We start from the raw sequence: 16839 nt of genomic DNA on the forward strand, positions 1-16839 counted from the left end.
TGCCAAAATTTGTGCAAATTCCTCCTATGCATATAATTTATTCCACACCAATGAAATACATAATCATCTCTTATCAAGGTGAATTTAGGTAAAGGGACCATATGCTATATTCAACAATCAGGAAATTACAATATCTGGAGTTCACAATACCCACGTGCAATCTGTAATTACAAAATAGTACTTATGGAGAAAAGGTCACTTACATAAATGTACATGAAACAACAAAAATAATATCTTTAATACAAAGCATTGAATTTGCTTCAGATAAATGTGCATGAAACAAAGAAAAAATAAATCTTTGATACAAAGCATTGAATTTGCTTCAGCTAATATTACTCCGAAAAGAGGAATTCGTACAAAGGCTTGAGTTGTGAATGTCTCTAATATCATGAACCGTGTTACAGAAGACATTTAATAGAGATCTCAAGTTCTAAGTTTCTTTATAGCAATCTCATATTTTACTACAATACCACACTGGGCTAACTGGAATATGATACATTTCTTAAATAAATTTAGCAGTAATCACTGCACAATGACTCACTGGTCTCACTGGTCACAAAATAAATGTTACTTCTCGCAAACTCATTCCTCTCCAACCATGACTAAAAATTATGAAGGATGCTGAATGAAACAATGACAGACGACAAATTGGCATATGCTTACAATAATCAAGGTCGATGTATGACAAAGTGAAAAAAAAAACTGTCCAATGATCCAAATGGCAACAATATGTAACATCTGTGATCCAACAGTCTTTATTCTTCAAAGAATCAAGTTAATAATACACCTACATCATATAACCTGCATTCCCATATGGATTTTGGGCCTGATATGGAGTACTAGCAGCATAAGGATATGTAGCTGGTACATATGGATTGCCAAAAGGGTTTGCAGTAACTTGTTGCCCCATCATTTGCTGCTGTGCCATGAAAGCTTGTTGTTGATATGCCATAGAGGCCATCTGAACGGCAGACGGTGGAGCTATTTTATTTGAAGCATAGAAGGGATCTTGACCTGGTTGCAACATTGGAGTAGCCTCAAAGGGATTTGGTGCCACTTGACCCATATGATAGTTGCTAGATGGACTCGTTTGTCTTCTCATTGCATCATCATATAAACTATCCAGTGTAAGCTTATCAAGTCCACCAGCCTGACACCAAAGGCAAGCCAAATAAGTCATATATTTAAGCACTTGTGCAATTTCAAAAAAGCAGTTGCTTTGTAAACACCAAGACAAACACTGCAAACATTTCCCTTAATAAAAATGTAAAAACTGTTACACCATTGGGTGATTGAAATAAAACTGCACCTCTTGATACAACTGTGATATGAATGAAACTATCAATAGGCCTTGTTTGTAATATGAAACACAAAGGAATTACCATATAGTAATAATAATTTAAAAGGATACTAGAACTCACCTAACCTAAAGTACCACTCATCAACAGTTCTCTTAATTGAAAGACAGTTCTACAGTTCTACCCTAACATAGGATATCTAATGCAAAACAGAGAAGTGTGTGACACCCTACGATATAAACATTGCTGGAAGTTAAGGTATATAGGCTATAATAAGCTGTTGAGTCTATACCATGGCATCCATGTTACTAAAGAATATGAACTTAGAACTACAAATTAAACTGTTACATGTGTAGTTGGTATGATAGCATCAACATTCCTTTTTTAAAAATGGTTGTGTTTCTAGCTTCAAGGAAAAGTAAACTACGTTTAAGCATAGCCAATCAACATATAGAGCTGTTTTCAAATAAATTTTCTGATCATCTAGTCCAAATAACACTATGTTATGATGCCATCCAAGTTCCTAGGGAATATAAGCTACGGTAAACTGTTACATTTGTAGTTTGTACTTCGTATCATGGCAGCCACATTCCTTTTAGAAAAATGATTGTGATTCCAAGATAAAAGAAAACTGTGTTCAAGCATATCCAAGAAAACTAATGAACATCCAGTCCAAATAACTTATTAATACAAAATGAGTATACCATATGACAAAATGCACTCATGAATGCAAGGTCAATTTGGTTCTCAGAACTTGCGAAGAAACTGGCCTTCTGAATCAAGGTTTCATGCAAACAGAAAATAGATATATTATAGGACTTGAAAAATTGTTTGAATGTAATTTTTCTAGTCCTATAATAAATTCCACTGCCCCACTCTCCCTTCTCATTCCAAAGCTCTATGAAACATTGAGGAGAATAGTCTTTTTAGAATTTTCCTTCAGAACAAGATGTTTTTGAATGCATGAACAGAATTGCTTCTAAGGGGAAGGTGTTTGTTGTGAACAAACCAAAGAATTGTAGGGAATAATGTTAGAAATTGAAGAGCTTCAGATGGAAGCTCAAGAACTATTGATAAAAGCTCTCAATGTATAATGGAAAAAACTTCAGATAGAAACTTAGAAAGTGATTGAGTAGTTACTGTTTGGACAATCAAGAAACTCCTTTCCCAATAGAGTGAGATGGTTTCTGCTAATGCTTAAGGTTGTTTCTTACAGGTGATTTTAAGGTTTTTAACAATAGCTTTTTTCGGGTGTTCTTTGTTGGATCTGTTTATGTGTTATTTAACATAAACTTTTGAAGTATAGTTTTTCTAGTGTTAGTTGTACTTGGGTTTTTATCTTATTTGAATTGTTTGTGATTTTGTGATCAGTGGTACCTGTAGTTGGATTGTTTGTTTACAAGGGCCTTTATAGATCCCTCCAAAATCCCAAATTGATAATAAGCGTCCTAAGCCGATGACCCATTTTGCTTCAACCAAAAACATTTTCTTAAAGTTTGTTTGTCTTTTGCAGATTTTCTTGTGTTGTCCTCTAGATTTTACCAAAATTACATTCTTTTACTGCAATTCTAGGGTAAAAAGATAACCTATGTGTACTTTACTGCAGTTGCAACCAATCATCATTGTCAATTTCACAATAGATACCTCATATGTGTCAAAAACGTGTCCATGTCTCATTTCGTATTTAATGCAGAATTGCATTGTAGTTTGTTCCACTCTGTTAAAGAAGGCCTAAAGTACCATATACTTGAACTTCACACCAAAGTATAAGTCAGCAATTTAGTTAGAGAGATTCAAGTATGGAAAAGCATCAACTTTTGAGGTCCACGCCTTACAGTATATCCAGATGATTCATTTACACATTTTATTAAGGTGCATTCAGTTCCAAAGCAGAATCATACATGTTCCCTCCTTTCCTTGCCAAGCAGATTGTACTATGGTTTTGATTTGTGCTACCTTACTAGATCAACCTTCATTATATAAAGACGACCAATCAATTTGGAAGCCAGTAGAGAGTTAGCCTAAGTGTGAGAATGGTTTAGCCATAGTTAGAGATAGAGGATTTATTCCAAGTTTGCTTCAGTTAGAAGTCATGGACAATTAGTACAAGATCTGAATTGTAATCCTTGAGAGCACTGTGATTCAAAGGCTTATAACTGATCTATGTTGAAAGTTTTGAAGGCTGTAAATGTAGCTTTGTTTTAAACAATAAAGATTGCTTTCATCAAGTCATCTCTTCTTATCCACTGTATGAATTTGCTAAGCATTGATTAGCTAAATAGCTAAATATTTTCATTGAACTCTCCGTCTGAGAATTTGCAAAAGCATAACAAAAAGCAATCAGATCAAAGGTTAAGTTTTATCTCGATCCAAGAAACTACAAAAACCAGTAATAAGGAAAACTGACATTACCAGTTTGCTCTCTACTTGGACACTCGGACTAGAAGTTGAAGTGGTAACCAGAGCTAATTCCCAACCAGTGGCCCCATTTGACAAATCTAAAGCACTGTTTAAATTTCCATTTGAAGCAGTGTCTGCAATTTGAAGGAGCTCCAATGTCAAAATACCCTTAACAGAAATACATCAGTATGTTTAATATGAACCATACGAACAGTTTACCTGTAGCAGGAACAATAGCAAGGGCTAGTGCATTCCTTTCCTCGAGTGCTGAAGGATCGGGGCTAATGTCATCCAAGCCCTATATGCCAGACATTAAAAAGGGTTATTTAACAGTTACTTAAGCATTGGTCAGACCTACAAATAACATAAAACCATTATATGCACTCTCACTAGGTTAAAATATACAGTCCAAGTTGCCTTATGGTATACCATCCTCTTCCTATATAAGTTCTTCATTGTAATGAAATTTATTACAAGGAAAAAATATTCTAGTGCCCAATACTGTAGTTCCCAAGATTTACCAATAGGTCAGGCGTTGCATGCTGTACAGGTGCAGCCTCCTGCTTAACAGGTTCGGATGGAGGTGGGGGGGGTGGTGATGGTGATGGTGATGTGTCATCCTCAGGTTCTGGCTTTTTCTTGTACTCTAGAGCTAAAACCTTTGGAATGGATTCAATCTTCTGCTGAAGGAAACATAACATAGAAACAAAAAATTGTTATGAGAGTAGTTGCAAATTTGCAATAATGTTTGACAGAAATTTAATCATGTATTTAATTTATCATTTTGAAAGTAAATACCAAATTAAAGTATGACTTAACTATATCTGCAATAAACTATATGTATTTTCTTTCACACATGGTCACTACATACCAGCTCCCTACGGGCTGATGAAGCTCTTGGGGCATCTCTAACATACTCTTCCATTGCAGCAATGAATGATGCTGGAGGCTGATCAGCAATTTGATTGACAGCAGATCATATAAGTGATGAACCTTACACCTTCCTTAAATCCAGTATCTTATATGTTGATTAAATCAAAAATTTCATCAAAAAGGTAAAACAAACAAGAAAGAAGACATGCCATTATTACCTGTTCAAGTGGGGGAAACTTTGGTCCACGTCCAAGATCAACGCCTTTGCAAACTTCATAAAATTCTGACAGTCGCTCGGTCTACATTGCCAGGTTAAAAATTGTTGAGCCATATTTCAATTAAAAGCTTGAATACAACATTCTTAAAGCAACTGATTGTAAACCAGTAATTACATTAGAAATACATTGCTAGAACCTTCTTTTTTAGAAAGAATAACTACTCCCAAAAAGAGAACCAAAATATAAGTTACAAGTTCATACAACATCAGGTAAAATATATGATGCTAAACAATATAACACAAACAATTGGAAGAATCATTTTAACTTCTAGTATCTTCTTCATAGGAAACTAAAGACTGCCATGAACATGCACAAGATGTATGAACTACTAAGTAACAAAGTTATACCTGCTTTCCAGCTCGCCTGTATATCTCTAGAGCTTTAATAGCATCATTACGTTGCATTTCGAAGAACTGCAAATACATACAATATTAGCAAGGATCATTTAAATATTATAGAAAATTATATCAAAATAAAAATATATATCAAATCACAACACTTCTGACCTTGTCAACAAGGTTGATCGTCCCATCATTAATTGCATTGTAAAGCTTAATACTTTCTCTTGAAACCTGCAATATTAATCATGTTGAATAAGACAACCCTAAACTTCTGAAGTCCATATACAAAATAATTGCCAAAATTTGAATATGGTATACTGAGTAGACAAAGTAATACTACTGTATCAAATGAAAGCAGGAAAAATTTGCCAAAAAGAGAATGAAAAGTTGCAACAAACCAATGAGACAGCATACTGGATCACATAATTCGATATAGCTGCCCCTTCAGGCTGCACATATTTATGTTATCAAATGAGGTTAATTGTACCCAAATCATTTTAGAATTTTTATACCAGAGCACCCTTGGAATTTCATATGTCAAAACAACCAATCAATACATGTGACCTAAAGAAGTGAGTTAATAAATGAAAATTTGATAAGTGAACTCTGATATAATACTTGACATCCTATGAGGCGGAAAAGAAATTGCTGCAATGCTGGCAATTGTTCTAGTAAGTCAACAGTGTCAAGCTCCCGGGTTCTCTGCAACAGAGATAAGAAAAAATCTATTTACAAAAAAAAAAAAAAAAAAAATATAGCTAATCTAAATAGTGACCAGCAAGAAACGGGTTACAAATAAATTTCAATATAACTAAGGAAGAAAAAACAATGCTATTCAACAGCTAAGTATAAAACATCGTAATCAAACATGTGAGAGCTAAGGTACAAGGATCGAGTTCAAATTTGAGTTTGGTAACAATAAAATTTGGGATTATATTCGAAAAGAGGAAAGTTTAGAAAAAAATAAGAGATTAAATTTGCCATATAAAAATTGATTCTTTAATAATATTTACAAAATTTAAAATATTAACAAGTTTCATATTTTAATTTTAATTTTTATAATTTCCTATGTTATTTGTTTAGAATCTAAAATTAAATTTTAATCTATTAAATTTTAATATTATAAAATTAAAATTAATTAAATGTCAAATAGTAGACATGAACACTAATAAAAAAATTTAATGCATATAAATCTTATAAAAGAGACGTCAAGAAATTAAGAAAATAAAAGAGTGGAGGACTTGTTTTCATGTATGCAAATAGCGAAAGCATGCAGAATATGACTACTTATGAAAGAAATATTCAAAATCACTTCTATTTTAAACCTGTAAATTGCTCTGTTGAGTTACTAAAAGCACTTGCAATGTGTTAGTGTCTATTTATAGTATATAAAGCAACTGAAAAAGTTAAAATCTTTGAGCTTGAAATGAGATTTTAACCCAATATGATTTCCGGATACAAATTAGGATCTCATACAAAATAATTTCCCATAGTCTCCACTATCAGTAGGATCCTTTTATAAATGTAAGAGGGGATTTGTGCAGATAGCTTCTAGGAAAAGAAAAGGCATTCATAGCTGTTAAGGATGAAATAGCCAAGATATAGTTCAGCATTGTCATTTTCAAGCAAAAAAGATCCGAACAGAAAATCAAACTTGAAATAGTAAAAAATAAAAATCAATTCATGGACAGAAACAACTGACAATATCATTTCTTCTAAGTTTGTTTAAAAGTTAATCATTAACATTTTAATGCTACTCAGAGAAAAACACAAGGAATATATGATTGCCTTCACTGGTAAAGTAAAGAAAATAGTAAATTACTAAATACATTTATCCAGAGTTGCCAAAAACTCCTCTGTCCCTCCTTGGGCAAGCGTATCCCCATATCCAATTTGGAAACATATCCGATACTGCCCAGATACACTTCAAATATTGTACCCATGTCTGCCTAAAAACCTTGATTTTATTCTGCATGATTTGGCTTTTTTAAAGATTTGACATTAATTTCCCCAAATTTAATTTTAAAAAACTTTATTAATGCAATTTTTTTTAAAAGATCGTATAAACAAAACCTACACCAAATGAGAAAGACAATTATTTTGTTTTTCTATTTCAGCAGCCCAATTTTTTGAGTTATCTTCTAATGCAACTTTACTATTTTTGCATATTGTAAAAGGTTAAACTAACTTATAAATATTTATGTAGCATTTATTTGTCAATATTGTTAGAGTAATAAAAAAAATTCTTATTAATTAAAAATTTAAATCATATTGATTTAATTATTAAGTCACTTATTAACTCTATTTCACTTAAGCTAAACTTTAGGCATATAATTAGTAATTATTATGATGCAATCTAGGTTCGACCTTTTTAGAGTTTCGATCTCCTTTATAAGGATGATCTCTCATTGTAAACATTCGATTCACTTTTGATTATAGCAATCTCTCTTTTTGCTCATCAAAAATGTCTCATTTGTGGATTTAGGAATTCCAGCCTCCATAGCTTTTGTTTCTCTCTTTCTGTGATGGTGTTTGCACGCAGGTGATTCTTGGAAGCTGTGGTGTTGATCTTTCATCAACTTCAACATGGTATCAAAGAGAAAAGAGGTGGCGCCAAGCTCAAAATGCATGCATGGGTTCCAACCACAAAGTTTACTCCCTCAACCGAGGGCCAAAATCACTCGCATATTTTGGGCATGGAGAGGCCCCCGCGTGAACTTTTCTTTGGCGACATGCTTTTGGCACATGTGGAAAAAAAAATTGTACCAACCAAATCAGTTTTTTAAACACATAGCAAGTATTGGCCATCGCATTTTTTTCCAGCACTAGTCCTTTGCCTGACACATTTCCAACAACTAGAATTTTTTTCTTGTAAAGGTCATTTTTGAAGCTTTTTTTTTGCCTTGACGGCTGCTTGACTGTCAAATTTATGCTCTTCACTTGCTGACATCAGCATTCCTGTCACTCCTTCATGCTCTGTTTGGACCTACCATCGTCGGAAAGCTGGTACAGGTTATTTTCAATTTTGGTGTTTTTTATGGTTGTTTTTGCTATCAAAGTCAGGGGTACGATTTTGCACTCCGGGAGACATCTTGAGCATCCGATCTCCGATTTGGGAATTCTTTATATCGTTGGAAAGGACTTTCAGAGCTCCTTCCAGTGATGCTGGTAGTTTGTCCAGATTCTGCTCCAAGCACATTCTATTCAGTTTTTTGCATTTTTGCATTCTGGTAGATATCTTGGTTGTTTCAAGTCTGGGGATCGATTTTGTTGTTTCAGATGATTTGTCATGGATTGTACTATCTATTGTATTAGCCTCTCTTCTAGTCTATTTAAACAACATTTGCATGCATTCTTGCAATCGCACTGAGATAAAGGGTCATATTCCATCTGTATTTTCGTTTCAGTTGTTTTGCCTTATTTTGATTTTTGATTTGAGCAGTGTCATCTGAGGACACTCGTATAGATTATTTGTATTCTTGGGATTCATCATATCTTGTGTCTTATTATACATGCACTACTCTGATTAAGTATCATGGGGGGTTGATGTTTTGCCTTCATTTGCCACCTTCCTTTGTCCACCGACTTTCCCCTCTGTGACATTAGCCACATGACGTTTCTAAGATTAATCACCTCAGTACACACATATGTACTCTTTTGTGCATCTTGATCGTGGTTCCTTGACATGCAGTTCTTTTGGCCCACTTTTCTAGTTGCCTATGACCTCACCCTTCTCTACATTATAGGGGTTCTTCTATTGTTTCTCATGCTTCCTTGATTCGATGGAGTGAGCTATGTATTCAGTTTTTGTTCCTATGTACTAGGTGGATGCAGTGGCTGGGTACCTATGCATTTCGGTGAGATGGATCATTTACCATATAGACACTCTTCTTTTCATTCCTACTTTGGTTGCAACCTTCTATGTTCAATTGATCAATTCTTCAAGCTTTGGTGTTTCACACCATCTGCTTCTTCGAGTTTAGTTGTTTGCCTTTGTGTGCCTCTTGATTCGATGCAGATTATAGTCTTCTCTACCTAGTCAAGTTCTAATTTAGTGGAGGTTCTTCAGATTAGCACTTACTTTTGACTAAGCTTTGCAGCTTCTACATGCTTCAGTGGTGTTCTTCATTTTCATCTTTTGTTCCTATCTTCAAGGACATTCCCTAGTTTGGAGGCTTCTTCAATCCTTCACTAGTTCTTTTTAGCATTATTTCCATCTCTTTTTGGAGTAGGGTTTTTCCCATATGATTTTCTCTATTTTTCCTCTTTTCAGCGATTTGGTTGTGCTTGAGTACCTCATCAGGCTTTGTTGCCTAGACCGAAACTTTCTTTCAGGTAGTTTCTAGGTTTTTAGCTAATTCCTAAGTTTATCTTAAGGGGGAGTGTTAGAGTAATAAAGTTTTTTCTTATTAATTAATTATTAAGTCATTTATTAACTCTATTTCACTTTAGCTAAACTTTAGGCATATAATAATTAATTCTTTTATTAATTATTATGGTGCAACCTAGGTTAGACCTTCTAGGGTTTCGATCTCTTTTATAAGGACAATCTCTCATTGTAAACATTCGATTTACTTTTGATTATACCAATCTCTCTTTTTGCTCATCAAGAATGTCTCATCTATAGATCTGAAAATTCCAGCCTCCATAGCTTTTGTTTCTCTCTTTCTATGACAGGTGTTTGCATGCAGGTGATTCTTGGGAGCTATGGGGTTGATCTTTCATCAACTTCAACAAATATTGCTTTTGAAGTAATGAAAATGTTCTCTAATAACTTTGAAAATAGTCTTAAATATGTGTATGATATTTATTAATGTTGTATGCAACCATATTCGTATTGGGGATCTTAAAAAATGGCCATATCCGTACCCAATACACTATCCATATTTGTATCCATATCCATCTCCATGCAACTTTGCATTAATCTAAAGGCAAAACAGGGCCATCAAGAATCTGGAATAGATTTTGTTGGAGGTAATTCAAATTTTATCTTCATGTGTCATTTATGCAATCGTATGCATAATGCACACAGACTAATTGCCAAATTCTCTAATCTTGTTGCATCCCTTCCTCTATTCCCAATCCAACCACCTTGCTTGAGCTTGTGCTTTCACTCAGTGAGTATCTCAGTAAAATGCTTCTTTACAAGCTCAACCTGATATCCTAACTTCTAATGATAAATGGACATTTTAAATATTTTCTAAAATCTGAAAGTTTCAAGATATCCGTGTTGATTGAGTGCTTCTGGTTTAAACGGTGTCTCATAACTTTTTGCATTCAGTGTTTTAACCAGAGGCATTCAATCACATGGACTATGGAAATTTGATGTCTTTAATAGATGTCCATGATGTTGAAACCAGCCAAACTAGAATCTGCTACTCGATTTGAAGCATCCCCACTTATGTTTCCCTTCTATTAAAATTTAAATCTGAGCATCCAGTTCCATATAAATAAAATGCAATGAGTAAAACAGAAAATATGACAGTTATTATGGTCATGAAAACTTCACAGTTCCTAGCTACAACACTGTTCATGAGATTGAACTTCAAATAGATGCAGAATCGAAGATGCTATGGGCTACTCACCAGACGCTCAGTTTCAATATCATATTTGAGTACACGATAGCATTCCAAACGCTCTTCAAGAAACAATGCATAAGCACGCACCCATGCCGAATAGTCCCAAGCTGAACAAAATACAACAAAGTTGTTTCACGTTGATGCCAATCCTATACAAAAAATTATCAAAATACCGGTGTGTGCAACAACAAAAATTACCATTTGGACTAGAATCATCCTTGAAGTGAGATAAATTGAGCATGTGACCCCTGGACCTGCTATAATTGATCAGCTCCTCCCGAAATGTGGGATCAACCTCTCTCAAAGCACGATGAATAACAATTAAGGTTTTCAAAGCAACCTGAGACATGAAACTAACAGGAATTAGTAAGATAGACACAAAGTGAAAAGTTTACTCATGCAAGCATGAAATGTCTTTTTCAATGAAATCCCTGTGTGTAGAACAGGGATTATAACAAACTACCATTCAGAACCACAATATTCCTTACAGCATATTAAAGTTCAAATAGAGGGAAAACTAAAACAAAACCAAATAAACAGCTGCTTGTTGCATATTATGTGGTATGTGAAAATGAAATGAATAGGCAAGACTTCAAATCATGTTCACCCACTAATAATTGGAGCCCCTAGTAAATTGATCAAACCCAATTTGCTTGGCAACCATCATTCTATTCAAGGTGAAGCAGCCAAAAAAATGTATAAGTTTGCAGAACAAATTCACAGCACAAAGACACAGAATCTAGAAACAAGAAGCCAAACCATGAAGAGCCATCCATTTGGATCATGAAAGATACAATATTTTATATTTATTTATATCTGTTCAGTGCCAGGTAAGAAGGAGATAAATATCATTACTGACATGTGACTATCTTATATACTAATAGAGGGTTCAGATATTACAAGACAAATCAACTAATTCAATGCTCAGTAAGGACTACACATTACCGCCCAGTTGTGTGTCTTTGCAAGACGTCTCGCAAGAGCATGAATGCAATATGCTACATCTGCCCGAGGTCTTGCAGCTGAGGTTGCAGCAAAAATAACTGTCAAAGAAAAAAATACAATTGTAAGATTATATACCAATGGATTTTGCTCAGAGACCTATTCTGTATTTTCTCCAATTTGCTTACAATCAAACCAATGTGCAGACTGGATATATCTATCTGCAGACATATCGATTTTTTCAAAGACCTTGTGAATTTTGGTGTATTTAGGAAACTAGAAGTGCATGAAAAAGTAATAAGATTCAACTGCAAAATAGAATGCATTTACGCACTTTGAATATGTTTTTCTTTTGCTGGCCGCTCCACATGGTTTGTGGACTTAACAATAGCAATATCCAGATCCTGCAAGCTTGTAAATGAAAGAATTAGAATGGTGAAAAAGTTAAACAATTATGGGGGGGATCTCGAGATATTTGATGACTTGCACCAGGAGATGCCATAGTTCATTGGAGTTTCAAACAACACATTTAGTCTATGGAAAAGTGTGTCATTGATGTTCAATGCTCCATTCACTAGCATCATATGGTATGGGTATAGAACGAAATACCTTGTACTCACTGTTCACCTTGGCAAGTCCAACCTTGGTTGTGTCTTTTAAAGCACCTAAAGCCTTCCTCAAGCTCTGTTGTGTGCCACCCCCTGACATTTTACTGCACTGAAATGGAAAACCAAGATCACTAACAACAAATGGTCAAAATTGATATAGGTATGGAAACAACTAAAAATTAATTTAAATTTAATAAATTTGATATAGCATATGTGCAATGTCATCGTTGGCTCCATTTGCAATAAACTCACCACAACATCAACAGTTCTCATCATATTGTAGAAGTTAATGCCATAAAATTGGCTGAATTTTTCGACATTCTAAGGATTTTCTAGTATTTTTCCCAAACTCAAGTAAATGAAACTAAGTCTATTTGACTCGGCTCATATATAAATTTAGCAAATTACACATTTGTTTTTCATTAAAGCATTCTACATTAAATTACAGATGTTTTACAGCATCCAATCTTGGCCTCTAAAAAGCATGGCTTTGCTCAATTATTTTCTCTCATTTCATTTATAAACCAAAACAAATCTAAATTAATTCATAACAGAAGGTTACTTTAGCTTACTTGTTTCCATTACAAATTTATTCACAATAACCCAAGGATACCAAGCTTTGCCCATAATACAAGCCTCATATTATAATCAAAAACTTTCAGATTTTCTATTGAAACTAAAGACTCAAGCAGCTTGAATAAAAATTTGACCAAAAGGGAACAACCAGCTTAAAAAACATGTCACTTTGAGGAAGGCTCTATCTTTGATTTCCTTGGCATTAATTTTATGGCAACCATTTCATCTCCAACAAACTTTAAAGACAAAAACCTAAGTGTCTAAATTGGCTACAAGAGCTTCATTTCTTGTAAATAAGAAGCTAATTTGTTTAAATTACCACTTAGCAGAATTACATTTATTTTGCTAGATTATTGGTTTTTGTGAACTTCATATCTTCTAACAAATATCCAACTCAACTGATTTTGTAAAAGATGACCCAGACTTTGCTATATCCTGCAACCCAGCTCCATCTTTATCAACCTCGTACCAAATAAACAACTAAGCCTCAAAATGCCATGCAATTCCTCTAAAGTGAAACTACTTTTGCTTTGTCTACCAGCCAATATCATATTGCTTCGTCCATTTGAAGAGGACCTATTTTTGAACTAAGTTGATTTACGCTATTGCTTCTCTTCATGCTAATTCATACCACATCAAGCTTTGATAACTTTGCCTATAACTGTAACCAATTTAATGGACCCTTGATTAAATCAAACTTGTTTTCCTTGCAAGTTTGGTACAAGTCAATTTTTTCTGATTGTAAATAAAACAAACATGAATTTTCCAGCTTTCTTTGCTGATCTCATAATTTGCACGGTGCCTGCAAACTTTGCTGCATATATATTAGAACCCAATCATGCCTTTATAGTAAGTTTTATCTGCATTCTATAACTTTGCTTTGATACTTAACTTTGTATCGCATAAAGCATGTACCTGCACAATTTGCATATCTCATACTCTCTACATTGTCCTGTCCCTTTTTGTTCATAGATCTAGCACTAGCATTGATGATTCCACCTCATAGTAACTAGTCAAGGGCTTCGCGCATCCATTCTTGTTACCATACACCAAAACACCTATGACTGCTTATTACTTTTGAAAGCTTGTCTACATTTGACAACAAATTTCCTGATCCTTTTGATGATAGAGGCTGATTATGTAAACTATATCCTAAGTGCATATCTTTAGCAAAACATGGTGAGTCCATCTAGGCAAATTGCAAATTAAATCTGCCATCTTTTATCTGTGGTTAGCCGACCATAGAAACAGATCCTAAACATAATCTGAGAAACAAAATGGAATAGAATCTTCTTGCTCCGAGAGTGATTTGTTCAAAACAAATAGTATTACAAGGAGCTTCTGGATCTGCCTCTATGAGTTACGGTCTCCCTGCTGAACCCTGAATACAGAGTTTGAAATCCAACGTTTAAGCCTCACTGCTAGACCCTGAATATAGAGTTTGAATATACTTTTGTTGATCTTATGCACATAAAGCTTATTTCTAAAGTGCCACTGAAAATTAGTTTCAATAACCTCAATTCCAACCACGGTCTGACAGATTCTTATCAAAATTCACCTTATGTCTGCCAATTTAGTATCAAAAGCAGCCAATTTCTTATATAAATCACAAGTTAAAGTTCTAACAATTTTCGGACAAATTACACCTGACTACTACGCCATTTGCCAAAATCTCGCCCATGACACCAAAATTTCGCCTATCTCGCCAAAACCTCTACCTATAACATTCGACCCTCTACGAAACCCGATTTCATTTCAAATTTGCATAAAACACTTAATTGTCGGAATAAAAAACAAAATTGAAGAAGATAAAAGTAGGTTTCTCGCTGCTCACCTTAGTACTTCAGAGAAAAGAAAAGGCCTGACTGTTCTGCTCAGGCGAATATCAGATCCGCACAAAGGGACGTCAGGACCCCAAGATATATATACACAACAGGTATATTCCCTGTTTAGAGAGTGCGAGTGTATGTTTCCCCTGCTTTAAGAGCGCAAGTTTGTGTAATACGAGATGTCCCCAGCACAATAATGCACCGAAACGAGGGTTTACAGGGTAATACAGAAAAAAGAAAGACAAAAATGTATGATAATTAAAAAATAATAAAATATTTGGCCAAAAAGTCTCACTAGAAAGAAGAAAGCAACAAGAGAAGGATAATTGGACTGAATTAAAAACTCGTGCCAGCTTTGTCCAACCCAAGTTGTGTTCAACAATGAGCCAAATTGAACAAGTCAATTATTAAAAAAAATTTAAGTAAACAAAGGTGTTCTTGATTTCAAAAGAATATAAAAAATCTCATTTGATCATTACTAATCATCTTTAAATAGTATAATCTTGTTTTAATAAACAACAATGTAAATTTATAATTATTTCATAAAAATTACAAAATAAAAATATACCAAAACATTATAATTATAGATAAAATATATAAAAACATTTTAATTTCCTAAAAGATTGTGGGTCCTAAGAGCATGTTATAATAGTATGTGTTGTATGACAATATTATGTGTGGGCCTCTTGATATTTGAGATATCAAGGCAAGGGAGGTGGAAATCATTGTCCTTTAAACGTGGTGATGATAAGATTTGAATTGAATAATTTCCAATGACATTTAAATAATGTTTATTTGAATAATGAGGGAAAACATAGGTGCCTTTGTTAAAACCCATTACAAGGCATATGCATAGTGACAAAATACCCATCATTTTCTTTTTGGTCAAAAAGAGTGTCTTTGAAAGATAAACAATTTGGCTTTGATTTTTAAATTGATAATTCATACTATTTGACCAAATGGAATCAAATTGCTTTTATTTCAATGTTAATATATAGTAGATTAGTTGGGAAATTGATATATTGTAACTATTAAATATAGGAAAGAGTAAATTTTCATTATATAATTAAAAAATAAAAATAAAAAATTAACTACTTTAGTATTTTTAGTAAGAATTAAAGAGTATATATCTTATAGTAATTTATCTTTCTTTGAAGTTAAATGAGCAATCGAATAAAAGATATTTAAATTATATATGTTTGTTAGAGTTTTTTAATTTGGTGTCTTTACATATTAAGTGTGTAATACATCTCAAATTATGTTTTAGACAATTTATACTTTTTGTAAATCATGTAACCTTCATTTCTAATAGTTTTACATTGAATAAGGGAACTTGGTTGAATTCCTAGTTAATCACTTGTCTTGATATGAAAACTACCTTATGTAATGCCTACCCCTAGTTTACTTTTCATGTTGTATTGTTGAATTCTTTTATACCAGTTTTATGATTATGTGTAAAGACTACCCCTACAAAGACAATGTCACAACAGCAATCTCCATAAAATGCGAGAAATTTAATGAGGGTCAGAGTCATTTGAATATTGACCAGTCAACATTAGTGGATTAACTATCATTAACTTTAACAAAAAAAATGATACATATACATATATGCTTCAAATCTAAAAGAAACCATATTTCTATTACCAGGATACCAAGATGTACCAATTATGTCAACCATTTTGGCAGAAGCTCTAAAACCTATCTAAGAACACAAGGGCAAGAATATTGTTAGAGTATTTTACCACCCTACCATGAAGCTATTACGATTCCCCAAAATCTTTCCTAATACGAAAGATACCTAGCCCAACATCAAGGAAATCTAACCAAGTACAAACAAGAGAAGTAATGGAATTGTGTGCATCAAATATATATCTTCTCTCTAGTATAAAAGACACTCATTCTCTATTGAGTAGTATTCCAAACATATCATCATATCTTGAACTCACCTCCTAAGATACTGTTACACAAGGTGCAATATCTAAAAGAAATAGAAATTTAGTTACTTTCTAGTCAAAGCCACTTCATGGAAATAATCAACCCCCAACATATGTATATAGTGATATTTTCAACATTAGGAAAATATGCTCATATTCAATACCCTTCCAACTAAGTCTT

General features: G+C 33.6%; 1 protein-coding gene across 2 annotated transcripts; it reads right to left on the reverse strand.

The window, feature by feature from the left end:
- Positions 1-297: 297 nt before the first annotated feature.
- Positions 298-14922, reverse strand: LOC149558983 (ENTH/ANTH/VHS superfamily protein). 2 transcript variants are annotated; one of them, XM_089832929.1, is made up of 16 exons: positions 14730-14922; positions 12321-12428; positions 12046-12115; positions 11715-11812; positions 10968-11109; positions 10776-10876; positions 5809-5892; positions 5589-5639; positions 5356-5421; positions 5197-5262; positions 4790-4870; positions 4570-4647; positions 4220-4378; positions 3918-3996; positions 3711-3832; positions 298-1150 (listed from the first exon to the last, which is right to left on the reverse strand). In XM_089832929.1, exons 2-16 carry the CDS (start codon positions 12417-12419, stop codon positions 788-790), a joined length of 1659 nt encoding a protein of 552 aa, XP_089689055.1. In that variant the 5' UTR covers positions 12420-12428; positions 14730-14922; the 3' UTR covers positions 298-787. The 2 variants fall into 2 exon arrangements, with proteins under 2 accessions (XP_089689055.1, XP_089689054.1); XM_089832928.1 differs by having other exon boundaries at positions 4220-4381.
- Between the last annotated feature and the right edge of the window lie 1917 nt (positions 14923-16839).

The sequence above is a fragment of the Cupressus sempervirens genome, chromosome 5, assembly GCF_028749045.1.
Source record: "Cupressus sempervirens isolate cs-2001-9-10 chromosome 5, ASM2874904v1, whole genome shotgun sequence".
In the NCBI taxonomy this organism is placed as follows: domain Eukaryota; kingdom Viridiplantae; phylum Streptophyta; class Pinopsida; order Cupressales; family Cupressaceae; genus Cupressus; species Cupressus sempervirens.